Below are 17947 nucleotides of genomic sequence, written 5' to 3'. Positions count from 1 at the left end.
TCCTCATCTAGAACAGACTTCTGCCCCTCCCCCCTCACATCTGAAAGTAGACCATTTCTTCTATAAATTTTTGCCACCAAAGGACCCCCCCCCCCTACCCCCAATCCACATCTTAAAGTAGACCTTTTCTTCTATAAATTTTTGCCACCTAAGGACCCCCCCTCCCCCCCCCCCCCCCAATCTCCACAATATCTGCGTCAGACCCTATACTCCTTCCATGCCCATTTCTCCAACCTGTGACTGTTATCCACATGACCATTGATGCTGTGAGACTTTCCAGTATACACTCCTACCGTTGTCTATACTGGCAAAAATATATACTATCAAAAGGGGCACCACCTGTAAGTAAAAAGACCCATGTTGTGTACCAGCTGTTATACAAACACTGTTCCACCTTCTTCATTGGTATAACTATCACTAAGTTATGAATTATGTTGAAACAGCAAACAGCATAAATGAAGGGTGTATACGGGCAATGAACATATCCCACTGCAGAGCATGCTCTATAACATGACAGCTGTGACCTCAGTGCTGGTGTCCCCATATATGCCTTTGGATTCTCTCTCTTGACACTAGTACCTCAGAATTCTGCAGGTGGAAAGTGGCATTACAATATTCGCTTGTTGCTCATCACCATGTGACCTAAATTTACATTAATTTCTATGCAGAGCATTTTTTTAGTAGCAATTCCTTTTCTTCACTCCCTTTACACTGTTACTGACTCTTGCACAGTTTTCTTAATAATCTTTATCTTGTTTATCATCGTATTATCTACCTTCTAAGTTTTCAAATCTTGTCTAGTGTAGAAATTTACAATCAGAATCTCCTCACCCCATCCAGTAAGCCTTCCCTGACCCAGGGTTCTGGGCAACTCTTTCATAGGTCTTCTCAGTAACTAAATCGCATCAGTCCTTTTCCTTCATTCCTCTTCCTCTTCCTTTCCCTTCACCTCTTCTGCCAGAAGAAGAAGCCATTGGCTCCAAAAGCTTGTACATTTCCAAATCTTTCATGTGGGTTTTCTCCTGCTGTCACTTTGTGAGTACTCACTTACTTACCTTTTTTATCCATCCAATTATATTTTCAAATTATTATTGTATTCTATGAATGATTTCTCTTTAAGCACAATTTTTCAACAGTAATTAAGCTTATATCATAATGAGACCTGTTTTGGTCAAAGGTAAATACTTATCAACAGTAGTTTATGAAACTGTTGTGAAGTTAAATATCCTGAAAAGTTTAAGCAAACACAATGTGATCATCTTTCTTTTAATGTTAAATGTACCTTGAAACGATTATATGATTGACACTCCTTCAGTTTATATTTCAGGGATGTGGTTCTTCTAACATTAATGACATATTAGTTGTAGTACTTTATATTTCATTCTAGGTAATCTAACTGCATTTACTTTTCTTGCAGTTTCATCATGACTGTGCTATTGGTGATGACTTTACTCAGCAACTTACTCTCAGTGTTGGGGCAGCCAACAATCAATTATCGTAAGTTAAAAGAAATATACTGACTTGAGCTTATTGAGATGAGGGATATACTTATCATCACAAATACAGCAAGAATGAAAAATATATCTTATAAGATGCAAATTTGAAGTTATTTGTATATGACACTATGTGCATTGGCTAAAAAAGGATCAGTAATAAAACACCACATGAAATGAAAAAGTAAATGCATAATTATGATTACCTGAAATCACCAGTGAAGCAGAAGGTGATCTTCTCTATTTGAGATTCTAGTATCCTCTTAGAACACTTCATTGTCTAGATCACAAGTTTTGTTGTGTAGATAACCACTTCCAGCCTTTTCAGTAGCCATCTTCAGATTTGTGGATCTGAAAATGGCCAATGAACTGGCTGAAACTGCTTATCTATGTAACAAAGCTAGTGATCTAGAAAATAAAGTGTTCTAAAAGGCTACTAGACTCTCAAAATGCATAATGCTTCGTTATAGAAATTTTGAAGCACCAAATGTCTTAAACTAAAGTTCCTCAGAAGTTGTGTTGGCATAGGCTTCTGCAGGCATGCTCTTTTCAACAAAATATTCCCAGGTGTGTGGCCAAATTGTCACGTTCTTATATAGACAAAATTAGCGCCTCTACTGTAAGTGGCATTTTGCGTATGTACTACTGGACCGATGCCACTCTTGGACCTTTTATAATGTTGTTTAATCCTGCTCCTAGTAACAAACGTCAAGAACATCATTGAACCTAACTTTAGATTTGATGGCTGCTGTGACGACACAACATATTAGCATGTGCTTATAGGAACAGAGAGGCATGCACAACTTAGACAACACAATAAGTCAGGGTTGTAGAACATCACAGTGAGTGCAACAGGGAAGATTATTTGGCAGCAAGGCATCCATTTTCCTACAGGAAAAATATAAAGAACGTTATTTAAATTGTAATGCAACTTGCCAGTATGAATTACAATGGCAAGAATCAAGAATCTTTATTCACCATAAATCATTTCACAATGATATGTGGCACATACATGCTCCCACCATCTTGCCTGCTTGCAGGATAATCTGTCTGTAAAATGAAGAGCAAGTAGGTGAGTCCTCACCCTATCCAGCATCGTCACAAGGAGCACCTACAGGCTGTTTCACAATCTTACACTGACCATTTGCAGTGCACCTTTTGAATCAGTGAAGACAGACTCAACCTGAGGAATGTCTCTTTTTCACTGAATGCATTAACACTACACAAAAGACAGAAATGGTGATTAATCTAACTAGCACAAGGAACATACACAAACAGAATCCAAATAAAATGATGCACACTACTACCAGACAGGAAACTGATTCTTAATTATCCTGTCAAGCACTGGTAGAACTCTTCTGGAAAAGACTACTTTCACCACTGCATGCACTGCTAACTTCTCAGTTTACAGACTGACTATAGCTCACATATGAGCCAACAGTGCTTGCAGTGCTACCCCTATTGGGTGTGACAGCAAACATAATGGCCAACACCATAACACACACAATTGTTTCAGCCACCACTAGGCACTGCAGCAGCAGTACTATGTCACTGTGGTGACTTGCTTCTCATTTCTTAATACCCAGCAATACGAATTAAAATTTTCCCTAAGCCAAATGAAAAATAAAAGAACTAAATAAAAATTACTTTCTACGAGGATGTCCATCCGCATCGTCTCACTTTTGCAACTCAATATCAAATCAAGGTCACTGATGTTCTTGACTACCGATGCTAGGAGCAGGATGAAGTTGTGAATGGAACACTGGTTGAGTAGTAAATAACCTCTCTGATGAGGGCTTCTTGAAGCATTGGCTCTATACAACAACATAACAAAGTGATCAAATGCTCTGGAAAGTTATATTAAGGATTTATTGAAGTTGTTCATATATCACATTGTCAGGGTGTGTATGCCCTGGGACAACTGGGGAAACTCCGCGAATTTTTTCATTCAGGGAAAAATCCGTGAAAAATATGGGAATTCTTTAAGAATTCCAGAAATTTTTCATTGACGTAGTTCTCAGTTAAATTTTTGCAATTTTGACTGGTAAGAACTGATTCTGCAACAAAGAATTTTACTGATAGCACTGAAGCAATAAAACATAACGAGAGAATAACGCCAGACTAAACTTAACCTGCAAAGAAAATGCGTCATTTAAAACAGCAAAATGCAGCGCACGCACAAGTGCCTGTCGACAGCACAATGTGTAGAAAGGCTTTAGAACGAAGACTGAGCAATACGTCGTAGCAACAAATTGCTTTCGATGAGCATGATGTCACAACTGTTTACATTTTTAAAAGGTCGCGATGAAATATTGCAAATGGTGGTTTGAGAAGCATTACTTTCAAAGCAAATTTCCTTTTACGCTAGATGAATTATGTTACATTTGAGAATGTGTGGTGAGTTTCATAAATCACGGAGCATCCTACTCTAGAACTTTAAGGACCAGCCGCTTAGAAAAACTTAGGGCCTAGAGGACCAACCATTTATGCCATTACTTTTTGATACTTGCACATTAGTGTTTGATGTATATTTAAGGGTAACATACGATTGAAAAGACCAAGCTTCAAGGTTAGTTTTTCGTACTTATCTTAGTTCTTTCGTAGATTGCAAATTATGCAGTAACGTTGGCAACTGGTGTAATTATGCTTCAAAAAAAGTGCGAGGTGAGTTCTTGAGCAATTTCACTTGTAATAGGCTTTTCTATGAAAAAGTCAAAGTGCTCAACGGAATTATTTTCAGCCAGATAACCCACGAAATGTTTGGTGCAGAGCACTGAAATTCATAATCCTGCTGTCAGAACTATTCAGCTGTTGCAATTTAAGCTGTACTCTTTAAGATCCTGCCTAACCACATCCCCAGAAAAAAAAACAGTGTTGGATTGTGAAAGCATAGCTTTTTTTTGTAACTATGCTGTATGTATCTTAATTTAAAGCAGTAACTTTTCCTAGTTGTATGTTCACATTACTTAGATGTTGCTATTTGCTGACTAAATCACGTGCCCTATGATCTCAATATGCGCTGTCACTGGCTTGCAACATCAAGTGACATGAGCTATGACTGGCTGACAAAAGCGCATTGCAGTTGAATTTCAGTTCTTCTGAAGCTAACATGTTGTATTTGGTGGTCATGGAAAACTATATTGTCACTTGACGTGGAAAAATGTATTTTATCTCGGGGTATTGTATTTTTAAATGGGAAAAAATATAATTTTAGCCTGGAAATGTGAAAAAAATTCCAGATTTCTTTTTTTTAATTGTCCGCAAATACACCCTGTGTTGAACTATTCAGATTTCGTGCTATGATGAATTGTAATGAAAGGCATGAAAGAAAATTCTTAGGTAACATATCACTGTAACTATTCAAATAAGAATGTATGAGACCCAGAACTAAGCTTCCTTTTCTCGCAACTCTTAGCTACATGATTGGTCCCAGAAAAAAGCTTGGTTTTTACGCTCTACCAACACCACATACACACCAGCCCCACCATAAGCAAGACGTGTATAATCAAGGGAAGGGAGACCTGTAGCAATGAACACTTGGATCTACTACTTGACATTTAAATTTTATCAAATATATTACACTACTGGCCTTTAAAATTGCTACACCAAGAAGAAATGCAGATGATAAACGGATATTCATTGGACAAATATATTATACTATAACTGACATGTGATTACATTTTCACGCAATTTGGGTGCATAGATCCTGAGAAGTCAGTACCTAGAACAACCACCTCTGGCCGTAATAATGGCCTTGATACGCCTGGGCATTGAGTCAAACAGAGCTTGGATGACATGTCCAGGTACAGCTGCCCATGCAGCTTCAACACGATACCACAGTTCATCAAGAGTAGTGACTGGGATATTGTGATGAGCCAGTTGCTCGGTCACCATTGACCAGACGTTTACAGTTCAGTGAAAGATCTGGAGAATGTGCTGCCCAGGGCAGCTAACAGTCATTGGATCTCGACCAATGCAAGCAGCAATGTGATGATACGATAAACCGCAATTGCGATAGGCTGCAATCCGACTTTTATCAAAGTTGGAAACGTGATGGTACGCATTTCTCCTCCTTACACGAGGCACCACAACAACGTTTCACCTGGCAACGCCGGTCAACTACTGTTTGTGTATGAGAAATCGGTTGGAAACGTTCCTCATGTCAGCATGTTGTAGGTGTCGCCACCGGCGCCAACCTTGTGTGAATGCTATGAAAAGCTAATGATTTACATATCACAGCATCTTCTTCCTGTCGGTTAAATTTTGCGTCTGTAGCACATCATCTTCATGGTGTAGCAATTTTAATGACCAGTAGTGTACATTGGTATGCGCTATTAGTGAAGATGATTGATTACATGAGTGGCTTCTCCATCAACATGCTACTTTTCTATTTCCCATAGGTGCTGCACTTTTATTTCCCCTCTGGCTGTATATGAGTATATACTGTAATTATTTTCTCTTTGCCATTTTGAATCTTCTTTTATTATTCAGTTTGCTCCATAACAAAAGCCATTATTTCAGCAACTTCCATTTGTGAGCTTTTGACTAGAAGAAGGGATCGGTTGGTAGGACATGTTCTGAGGCATCAACGGATCACCAGTTTAGTGCTGGAGGGCAGTGTGGAGGGTAAAAATCGTAGAGGGAGACCAAGAGATGAATACACTAAGCAGATTCAGAAGGATGTAGGTTGCAGTAGGTACTGGGAGATGAAGAAGCTTGCACAGGATAGAGTAGCATGGAGAGCTGCATCAAACCAGTCTCAGGACTGAAGACAACAACAACAACAACAAACTTTGGCCAATAATCCAGAATTCGGATTCTCATGAATATAGCTGTAGAATCCATTGAATTTTCTTTCTTCCTAAGCACAAATAAATATTGTAAAGAGAATCAGAATTGCTTAGTGCTGTTGTTAGTTGTGTTGCAAACCATTCAACAACCCTTATGTTTGACTTAGTTAGCCATTTCGACTACAATGTAGGACTGTGGATCTTTCTTATCATCCCTTCTATCCTCTCATATTTTTCTCATCTGTCTTCTCCCACCATTATTTTTGTTTTTGTTTTCAACTGTCGTATTCTTTCACTGTTTTCTTCCATATACTGCTTAAATTTAGATTATTAGTAGTAGTAACTAATATGGTAGCTTTTATTCAGATGTTGCTTTTGAAATCTTCTCTTTGAAATCTTGTCTTCTGATTGTGGGTTTGGAGCTATGTTTTCTTTCAGTCATCGCCCATACACCTTAACTGTTTTCTTTTTTCTTTCTTCCTTTCCGTTTCTCCTGATGAAGGATTTATTAAAAATTATGAAAATTTTGAATTTCTGAATCCATCATTCATGCTGCAGTTTTTCTTGTTTCAGCAAAGGTGTGCAGACACTTTTCTTCTGTTGCAAATATTATTTGATGTAATATTTGCAGCATCATGTTTTCTATTATAGCTTCCATTTTCAAAAAGTTCGTAGCTGTAAAGAATAACAACAATGGAAATACCTCTGTGGAATAATATGTAAAATAAGGCAATCACTCACCTATAGTGGATTGATGTGTGGTACATAGAAACAGGCAAAAAGAAACAGTATTCACATTAGCTTTTGAGGTCTTGCTCTTCCTCTTACACAAGTACACACAATCACACACAGTGTCACACAGACAACAAAATGCGTGCTCCCGCAGCACGTTTGACTATTGATTATCAGTTATTGAGAGCAGTTGCCTGGGCAGATGATGGTTGGGAGGGGACAAGGAAAGATGTATGAGGCAAGGAAGGGGTAGCAGGATATTGTGAGACAGCATTTTCGGCTGATGACTCAGAGGCTGCCCAACAAGATGAAAGGAGTTTCAAGAGTAGATCATGTAAGAGGGGGAGAGAGGGGAGGAAAGAAGAGTAAGGTAGAGTTGAAGAAGGAGTCAGACACACAGGCAGAGAGAGAGAGGAAGAGAGAGAGAGAATGCCTCCATGTGGGGGTCGGAGGCAGTACACAGTGTGATCAGGGAAAGAGTGGTGTGGACAGAAGAGAGAAATAAAAGGGAAGAGGAGTCAGTGGGAAGCAGGTTAGCAGAGGTTTAGGTCAGGGGGATTGTGAGAGTGCTTGGTGTGTTGGAGAGACACCTGTGTAGTTCAGAGAAACTAGTGCTGGAAGGGAGAATCCAAATGCCTTGCACAGCAAAGCAGTTACTGAAACCATTTGTGTTGTGGCGTGCAGCATATCCAATAACTGGATGGTCGGCCCTGCTTTTTATTGTGTAGGAAATGCCTGTGGCAGAACCTGGTTGGTGGGTGTATGGGACAGGCCTTGCAACTGGGTTGACCACAAAGAAATGACCTATGGGGTACAGGATTTGGAGCAACATGGACTAATTCTGTTAGTTGGGTGGGTGATAGAACATTACTTTGGGTTATGAGGATAGTAATTGATGGAAAGTCATAGGATAAAACAGAAGTGATTCCTGGCATTCCCCAAGTTAGTATTATAGGCCCTTTGCTGTTCCTTATCTATATAAACGATTTGGGAGACAATCTGAGCAGCCGTCTTCGGTTGTTTGCAGATGACGCTGTCGTTTATCGACTAATAAAGTCATCAGAAGATCAAAACAAACTGCAAAATGATTTAGAAGAAATATCAGAATGGTGTGAAAAGTGGCAGTTGACCTTACATAACAGAAAGTGAGAGGTCATCCACATGAGTGCTAAAAGGAACTCGTTAAACTTCAGTTACATGATAAATCAGTCTAATCTAAAAGCTGTCAACTAAATACCTAGGTGTTACAATTACAAACAACTTCAATTGGAAGGAACACATAGAAAATGTTGTGGGGAAGGCTAACCAAAGACTGCATCTTATTGGCAGGACACTTAGAAAATGTAACAGACCTACTAAGGAGACTGCCTACACTATGCTTGTCTGTCCTCTTTAAGAATACTGCTGCATGGTGTGGAATCCTTACCAGATAGGACTGATGGAGTACATCGAAATAGTTCAAAGAAAGGCAGCACATTTTGTATTATCGCGAAATATGGGAGAGAGTGTCACAGAAATGATACAAGATTTGGAATGGACATCATTAAAAGAAAGGTGTTTTTCGTTGTGACGGAATCTTCTCACAAAATTCCAATCACCAACTTTCTCCTCTGAATGCAAAAATATTTTGTTGACACTGACTTACCTAGGAAGGAATGATCACCAAGATAAAATAAGGGAAATCAGACTTCGTACAGAAAGATATAGGATTCATTCTTTCCGCGCGCTATACGAGATTGGAATAATAGAGAATTGTGAACGTGGTTCGATGAACCCTCTGCCATGCACTTAAATGTGATTTGCAGAGTATCCATGTAGATGTAGATTTACTCTCGTTTCAGGGCACAATCAGAGGTAGTTGAAGCTCTAAAGAAAGACGTGACTTGAGCTTTTCAAGGCCAGGATGATACTGGATGATCAGAGGAATGCTGGTTGGTTGCTGGTTAATAGGTTTACTGATGTCAGAGGAGGAACATTTCAGAGAAAATTTGAGTCTCGTAACAAATAAATACCCCACTCATACGGTTATAGTTGGTGGGGACTTCAACCTTTCCTCGATATGTTGGCAAAAATACTTGTTCAAAACTGGTGGTAGGCAGAAAACATCTTCCGAGATTGTCCTAAATGCTTTCTCCGAAAATTATTTCGAGCAGTTAGTCCACGAACCCACATGAATTGTAAATGGTTGTGAAAACACACTTGACCTCTTAGCCACAAACAAACCAGAGCTAATAGAGAGCATCATGAGTGATACAGGGATTAGTGATCAAAAGGTCGTTATAGCTAGGCTCAATACTGTTTCTTCCAAACCCACCAGAAACAAACGCAAAAAATTTTTATTTAAAAAAGCAGATAAAGTCTCACTAGAAGCCTTCCTAAGAGACAATCTCCATTCCTTTCAAACTGACTATGCAAATGTAGACGAAATGTGACTCAAATTCAAAGATATAGTAGCAACAGCAACTGAGAGATTCATACCTCATAAGAACTGAGCCCCCATGGTACACAAAACAGGTCCAAATGCTGTTGTGGAGGCAACGGAAAAAGCATGCGAAGTTCAGAAGAACACAAAATCCCGAAGATTGGCTAAAATTTATAGACGCGCAAAATTTGGCACGGACTTCAATGCGAGATGCCTTTAATAGGTTCCACAATGAAACATTGTCTCAAAATTTGGTAGAAAATCCAAAGAAATTCTGGTCGTATGTAAAGTACACAAGCGGCAAGACGCAGTCAATACCTTCGCTGCACAGTGCCGATGGTACTGTTATTGATGACTGTGCCGCTAAAGCGGAGTTATTCACGCAGTTTTCCGAAATTCCTTCACCAGGGAAGACGAATGGATATTCCAGAATTTGAAACACGAACAGCTGCTAGCATGAGTTTCTTAGAAGTAGGTACCTTAGGGGTTGTGAAGCAACTCAAATCACTTGATACGGGCAAATCTTCAGGTCCAGATTGTATACCGATTAGGTTCCTTTCAGATTACGCTGATACAATAGCTGATCACTAGGAATAATTAAAATTATTGGTGGGAAGAATGTAGGGCATGAGAAGCTGCATCAACAATTAGTGCAATCATGTAGTCATGTGTTGTCAGTGGATGAGACCGTTAATAAAGTGTGGCTCGGAAGTCAGAATGTATGGGATTTTGAAGGTCATAAAAAAAAAACATAGGAAAGAAGAGAAATAACAGACACTGCACAGAGTAATGCATTAGGCAATAGTACAAAGGAAAAAAGCACAGAGTTATGAAATTGAACAAAACCCATTAGGCAAAATCAAACAATTGGAAGTCCAGGTTGGAATATCAACTCTTATAGAAAGGATATATTGCTACTCAGTGTATAGATGTCACATTGAGTTGCAGATGGGCACAACGAAAAAACTGTTACATCTAAGGCCTTTCACCAAAGCCTTCATCAGAAAAGAAAAATACACGCACATTCACACATGAAAGCACACCTCACACCCACATGACTGCTATCTCTTGCTGCTCAGGATGGACTGAAACTGAAACACATCAAATGGGAGTACTGGTCTGTAGTGGAATAGGGAAGTGGGATGGATAGTAGGGTATGGACAGCATAAGAGTAAGCAGTGCTGCATGAATTAGTGTACAGTGACTAGACATGGCAGACAAGGCTACCTCTTGCAGCTTTGGGAGGCTGTGGGGGATGGAGAGACAAGAAAGGGGGGGGGGGCTAAAAAAAAGGAGCAGAGAAGGTGAGAATATCAGTGGGTGCATTGGCAAAGAGCAGCAGTGCACAATGAGGGTGAGGGGACATGATTTTGGAGAAGGTGATAGGATGAATGTGGCAGAAACAGTTGGTTGGAAGTTTTGGGGACTCTAGGTCACCATAGGTTGAGGCCAGAGTGGAGAATATGTTCTAAGGATAAATCCCATCTGCTCAGTTCAGAAAAGGTGGTGGTGGAGGAGAGGATCCAGATGGCCTGGGATGTGAAACTGCCATTGAAATCAAGCGTGTTATGTTCAGCTGCATGCTGTGCAACTGCATTTTCCACTTTTCTCTTGGTCACGATTAGACACTGACCATTCATTGTGGGTATAGCTGGTTCATAGTCATACCAATATAAAAAGCTGATGAATGATTACAGCAGAGCTGGTAAATGGTACGGATGCTTTCACAGGTAGCCTAGTCTCTGTTATGGTAGGATAAGTTCAAATGGCTCTGAGCACTATGGGACTCAACATCTTTGGTCATAAGTCCCCTAGAACTTAGAACTACTTAAACCTAACTAACCTAAGGACATCACACACACCCATGCCCGAGGCAGGATTCGAACCTGCGACCGTAGCAGTCCCGCGGTTCCGGACTGCAGCGCCAGAACCGCACAGCCACCGCAGCCGGCAGGTAGGGTAAGTATGTGACAGGACTGGAATAGGAAATGGTGGGTGGGTGGACTGGGCAGGTGTTTCACCTGTTTTTTCTGCAAGGACATGATTCTTCTGCCAAGGGCTTGTGATTGGGAGTGGAAAAGGGATGGCTTAGAATGCCGTAAAGGTTGGGAGGGGTGGAGCTGATGGAAGACCACTTTAGGACAGGTGCAAGTGCCAAGGGTCTTGGGTGGGATGTCTCTCACTTCAGCTCATTGCAATAGGTAATTAAAGCCTTGACAAGCGATGTGGTACAATTGTTCTAGTTTGGGATGGTACTGGATGACAAGAGTGGAGCTCTTTTGTAGCCTGTTCTCAGGGATAATATGTGAATTTGAGGTTTGTGGAGATGTGCCATCGAAAATCTACTTGCTCTCTAGGTTTGCGGGTAATGCCTGTTTGTGAAGGTTTTTGAGGGACCTTCAGCATACTGGGCAAGCCCTCAGAGAGGACGATGTCAATGTCCATTAAGGTGGAAGGCTGGGTTGAAAAGGATCAAGAGAAGTGGATGGGAGAGAAGGTATTGAGTTTGGGATGGAACAAGGATAAGGTGTGGTGACCCTGAGTCAACATCATGAAGGTATCATTGATAAATCTGAACTGAATCAATGGTTTGCAAGAGCAAAGTAGACCACCCATTTGCACACTGTACAACTGAACATAATGTGATAGATTTCAATGGCAGCTTCACAATCTGGGCCATCTGGATCCACCCCTCCACCATGAGCTTTACTGGACTGCATAGATGGGAGACATTCTTACAACACATTCTCTGCTCCCAAAATCATCCTTGCCTCAACCTATAAGAACCCACTGTCCCCGAACCTTCCACCCAATAGCTTCCACCCTCTTTCCTACCAACTCGGCCCAACTCATGTCCCCTCACCCTCATTGTGTGCCAATTTACCTACAAATCGTTTCCCCTTCTCTGCTCTCTCCTTTTTGCTCCCCCCCCCCTCCCCACCAGTTTTTTTATTTTTCTCCCCTCCCCTTCCCTTCTCTCCCTTCCCCACAGTGTCACAACACTGCAAGGGGTAGCCTTGTCTGCCACCCCTAGTCCCTGCATGCTCCATCAGGCAGCACTGTTTCCTCCTCCCCCCTCTCCCTCCTACACCCCCCCCCCCCTATTGTACTGTGCTATCTGTCCCCGTTCCCCACTCTCCTAAAGGTTGTTGCTCCCATTCAGTATATTTCATGTTTCAGTTTCAGCCTGCCCTGAGCAGCTAGGGATAGGGATAGTGGTCACATGTGTGTGAGGTGTGCTTGCTTGAGTGAATATGTGTGTGTTTTTCTTTTCTGGTGAAGGCTTTGGCTGAAAGCTTTATGTGTAACAGTCTTTTCATTTTGCCTCTCTGCTACTCAATGGGTCATCTTTACAGTGAGTAGCAATCTACTGTTTCCCTAACTGTTGATATTCCAGCCTGGACTTTCCATTGTTTGATTATATCAAGTTATAATAGACACCACAAAATGTCATACAAATGCCAACAAGACAACGAAATTGTTGTTCATCTGTATGTTGTAGTTATGGTCTGATGCAGTTTTCCATGCTGCTCTAACCTGTAGTAGTCACTGAATGACTGCTGCTACCGAAATTCATTTAGAATTGCTTACTATAGTCATCCCTTTGCCTCCCTTTACAATTTTTACCCCCCACACTACCTTCCATTACCAAACTGACACTCCCTTAATGCTTCCAGGGTCATCCTATCAACTGTCCCTTCTTTTGTTCAAGTTGTCCCATAAATTTCTTTTTTCCCCATTTTGATTTAGTACCTGCTCATTAGTTACTTGGTCTACTCTCCTGATCGTCAGCATTCTGCTGTGGTACAACATTTCAAAAGCTTCTATTCTTTTATTGCCTGCACTGCTTATTGTCCACATTCCACTTCCATACAATGCTGCACTCCAGATCAATGCCTTCAGAAAAGATTTCCTAACAATAAATTTGTATTAGATGTAAACATATTCCTCTTTTTCAGAAATGCTTTACACACTGTAGCCAGTCTGCATTTTATACCCTTTCTACTTGGGCCATCATCAGTTATTTTGCTTCCAAGTTCTTAGCTGATCCTGACAGAATTATGTCATCAGCAGACCTTGAGGTTTTAATTTCTTCTCTCCATACTTTAATTCATTCTCCAAATTTCTCCTTTGTTTCTTATATTGTCTGCTCAGTATACACATTGAATAACATCAGGGATAGGCATATTGTTCACAGTTCACCTCCATACAATGCTACACTCCACATTAATGCTTTCAGAAAAGACTTCTGAAATACTTAAATTTATATTAGTATGTGCTTGCCATCAGAGTGCTTGGTATTTATACAGCTGCCTCTCTTTTCTCCATAGGTCTCTTTAGTTTTTCTGTTGGTTGAATCCATCTTTCTCCTAGTAATACATCCTCCTATGTCTTTGCATTGCTCGTCTACCCTTGTGCGATTTCTGTGCCTCATTCCCTTCTTGACTACTGTTTCTCTTTCATGTCCTTCAACACTCGTATCTGTGGTCTGCTTTTTGTATAAATTGTAAATAACCTTTGCATGCTGTATTTATCACTGCTACCTTCAAAATTTTCAAAGAGTATATTCCAGCCAACATTATCAAAAGTGCTCTGTAATGTTACAAAAGCTATAAATGTAGGTTTACCTTTCTTCAGTCTATCTTATAAGATAAGTCATGGTGTCAGTATTGCCTTCCATATTCTCAAAGTTCTCTGGAGCCCAAACTGACCTCCCGTAAGATAGGCTTTTATCATTTTTTCTGTTTTTCTGTACATAATTCAAGCCAGTATTCTGCAACAGTGAATTATTAAACTGATCGTTTAGTAATATTCACACCTGTCAGCAATTGCCTTATTGAGAATGAAGTTATTATACCCTCCTTTAAGTCTGTCTCATATATGTTGAAAGCCAGATCTAACTGATTTGTTACAATTGGCCCTCCCAAGGTTATCAATACTTACGACAGAAAGTCATCTGCTCCAGGGTCCATGTTTTGACCTAGGTCCTTCAGTCCTCTCTCAAATTCTTGTTACAGCATCATATCACCCAACTCATCTTTATCTAATTCCTTTTCCATTTTTTTTAAATATTGCATCCAGGTCATTTTCTTTGCATAGCCCATCAGCATATTCCTTCACCTTTACACTTTTCCCATCTTTGCTTAGTACTGGCTTTCCATCAGAGCACCTGATATTTATTCAGCTGCCTCTCTTTTCTCCAAATGTTTCTTTAATTTTCCTGTTGGTGAGTCCATTTTTCTCCTAGTGATACATGTTTCTACATCCTTACATTTCTTGTCTGCCCTTCTGAACTTCCCGCCAGTTTCTTTTTCAGATGTCTGTGTTCTCGTTTCCCTGCTTCATTTCCTGCATTTGTATATTTTCTCCTTCCATCAATATATTATGAATTATCCAAGGATTTCTATTAGATATTGTCTTTTTGCCTATTTGAGCTTCACTTTCTGCTGCCTTCACTATTTCATCTCTCAAAGCTACCTATTCATCTTCTGTTGTGTTCCTAATATCTGTTTAAGCCAATCAAAGCTGAATGTCCCCTTTAAAACTTTCAACCATCCCTGATTCTTACAGCTTATCTAGACCCATGTCCCTAAATTCTCCAGTCTTAATCTGCAGTCAATAACTAATCAGTTAGGCTATAGTTCACATTTGTTCCTGGTCATCTTTTGCAGCTTAACATCTGGTTTCAAAATCTTTGTCTTACTGTTATGTAATCTGTTTGTAACCTTCCTGCATCTACAGGCCTGTTCCATCTACACAAGCTTCTTTCATGATTTTCAAACGAAGTATTAATGATGTCTAAATTATGCTTTGTGTCAAATTTTATCAGGCTACTTCTCTCTTTTCTTTCCACCAACACATACTCTCTTTCTGTTTTTCCTTCTCATCCTTTTTGTACCATCAAATCTTAGTTCCCTCATCACAATTAAATTTTAATATCCCTTAACTGTCTGAATAATTTCTCTTATCTCATCAAACATTCTCTCAGTCTCTTCACCATGTGCGGAGCTAATAGACATATAAACTTGTAGTACAGTGGTAGATGTAAGGCTTGCATCTGTCATGCTGGTTACTATGCTGTCATAGTAGCTCACTGCATTCCTATTTCCTTACTCATTATTGGAATTCTCCTGCACTACCCTTTGTTGTTGTTGTGGTCTTCAGTCCTGAGACTGGTTTGATGCAGCTCTCCATGCTACTCTATCCTGTGCAAGCTTCTTCATCTTCCAGTACTTACTGCAACCTACATCCTTCTGAATCTGCTTAGTGTATTGATCTCTTGGTCTCCCTCTATGATTTTTACCTTCCACGCTGCCCTCCAATGCTAAATTTGTGATCCCTTGTTGCCTCAGAACATGTCCTACCAACTGGTCCCTTCTTATTGTCAAGTTGTGCCACAAACTCCTCTTCTCCCCAGTTCTATTCAATACCTCCTCATTAGTTATGTGATCTACCCATCTAATCTTCAGCATTCTTCTGTAGCTCCACATTTCGAAAGGTTCTATTCTCTTCTTGTCCAAACTATTTATCATCCAAGTTTCAGTTTCATACATGGCTACACTCTATACATATACTTTCAGAAACGACTTCCTGACATTTAAATCTATACTTGATGTTAACAAATTTCTCTTCTTCAGAAACACTTTCCTTGCCATTGCCAGTCTACATTTTATGTGCTCTCTTGTTCGACCATCATCAGTTATTTTGCTCCCCAAATAGCAAAACTCCTTTACTACCTTAAGTGTCTCATTTCCATTATTCTCGTTTTGCTTTTGTTGATGTTCATCTTATATCCTCCTTTCAAGACACTGTCCGTTGCATTACCCCTATTTTGTATTATTTACCCCGTAATGATGTGACCAGAAATCCTATTCCTCCTGTCACTGAATTTCACTAATTTCCCTCATATCTAAACTCAATCTCTCCATTTCCCTCTTCAACTTCTTTTACCTACTTACCTGATTAAAGGATCCAACATTCCGTTTTCTGACCTGTAGAATATAGGGTTTATTTTTCCTAATGAAGGCAGCCTCCTGAGTAGTCCCCACCTAGAGACCTGAATGGGAGACTCAAAAATATCTTACCCAAGAAGACACCAACATCATTTAACCATACAGTAGAGCTGCATGCCCTCAGGAAAAATAACTGCTGTCTTTTCCTCTTGCATTCAGCTGTTAGCAGTAGTAGCATATTAGTGCCATATTGGCTGATGTTATAAGGCCACATCAATCCTCCAGACTATAGGGTAAGCAATTATTGAAAAGGCAGCCACCCCAAAACACATCTTTGTCTGAGCTCTCCACAGATACCCCTTTGATGTGGTATGGCTGTTTGTATGGTACAGGCACGCAAGCCACCCCAGGTTGATAGGGTCCTTTCATCATTCATAATAAACTAAAGTTTTAATCAATGGTATTTGCAGGGTGTTTTACAGATCTAACTGATCTAAGACTGAATACTATGCTTGTTTTGATAGATTATATGTAGATATGCTCATTGCACAGCCATGGGTAGAGTAAAGCCACACTCATTTTGTGCCTATTCTTGTCCAAGAGAGTTGGAGCTCCATCTCTAATGAAGTTCATGGGAATTACATTCTTACTTTCCTTCATTACATTAACCATTTCTGATCCACTCTTGGACTACGTCCAGTGTTATAATTTTCCATTATGGCTCTGTTATCGGATAATGTCCAACATGATACCATTATTGTGCCTTGTGTCCAATCCATTATTAGAATTTGTTAGGTGGATGGCAGCACATAGTATGTAGATCTGACAACTCAAAGCATGTTGAATTCACATGTTTCTAGTAGGATAATGGCTGGTAGAAAACGTGTAAGTGATGATAATATTGCGTGGTGGCTACTCAATGATACTGAGGATGAAGCTGAATTTAGTGAGGAAAGTGATTGGGAGTAAACTTCCACCAAATATAAGTTCTAGTGAATGAGTATCTACCAATGAGCAAAATTTGCAACCTGTAGTAAATATTGGGAAAGTTTATCGTGAAGGTGACAATGATCTCATGAATTTTCCTTTTGTTACGCAGCAATGTTTCACCATTCCTCATGGTGTTTGATCAAAATCCAAACCTGAATATTTTCGTTTCTTCTTCAGTCTTATTAGTGAAATTGTGAATGCTACAAATATTTATGCTAAAGAAAAGAAACAGGAAATCACTCCCCATACAAAACATTCAATTTGGCACTCATGGAGAGATGTTTCATTATAAGAGTTAAAGGCTTTTCTTGGTGTAGTATTGAATGTGGCCTTGAATTTGAAGGTGAAATTAGTTGACTGTGTTATAAAAGACTGGCTAGAATGAACAACATCATCTCCCTCAGAAAATGATTGTTTTTTCTCACATACCAAATTATGGAAAGACAACTACAGAAAGCCTAAGTCATTCAGATTTACTTTTTGCAACCTGAGTAGTGATTCATTTGGCACAGTAGTTGCTAGCTTGTGTGTCGGGTTCAGGCTATCTCGTCTTTACTGACAGGTTGT

General features: G+C 39.9%; 1 protein-coding gene across 1 annotated transcript in view; it reads left to right on the top strand.

Annotated features, from left to right (window-relative positions):
- Nucleotides 1–17947, top strand: part of LOC126236653 (ionotropic receptor 25a) — a 485919-nt gene that overhangs the window by 59962 nt on the left and 408010 nt on the right. The window contains exon 2 of the mRNA XM_049946121.1: nt 1418–1497. Coding sequence (XP_049802078.1) covers nt 1425–1497 — 73 coding nt within the window. The 5' untranslated portion in view covers nt 1418–1424. The remainder of the gene's footprint in view (nt 1–1417; nt 1498–17947) is intronic.

The sequence above is a fragment of the Schistocerca nitens genome, chromosome 1 (assembly GCF_023898315.1).
Source record: "Schistocerca nitens isolate TAMUIC-IGC-003100 chromosome 1, iqSchNite1.1, whole genome shotgun sequence".
NCBI classification, from domain to species: domain Eukaryota; kingdom Metazoa; phylum Arthropoda; class Insecta; order Orthoptera; family Acrididae; genus Schistocerca; species Schistocerca nitens.
Note: the sequence above shows the minus strand (reverse complement) of the source record. Positions and strands in the feature narration are given on the sequence as shown.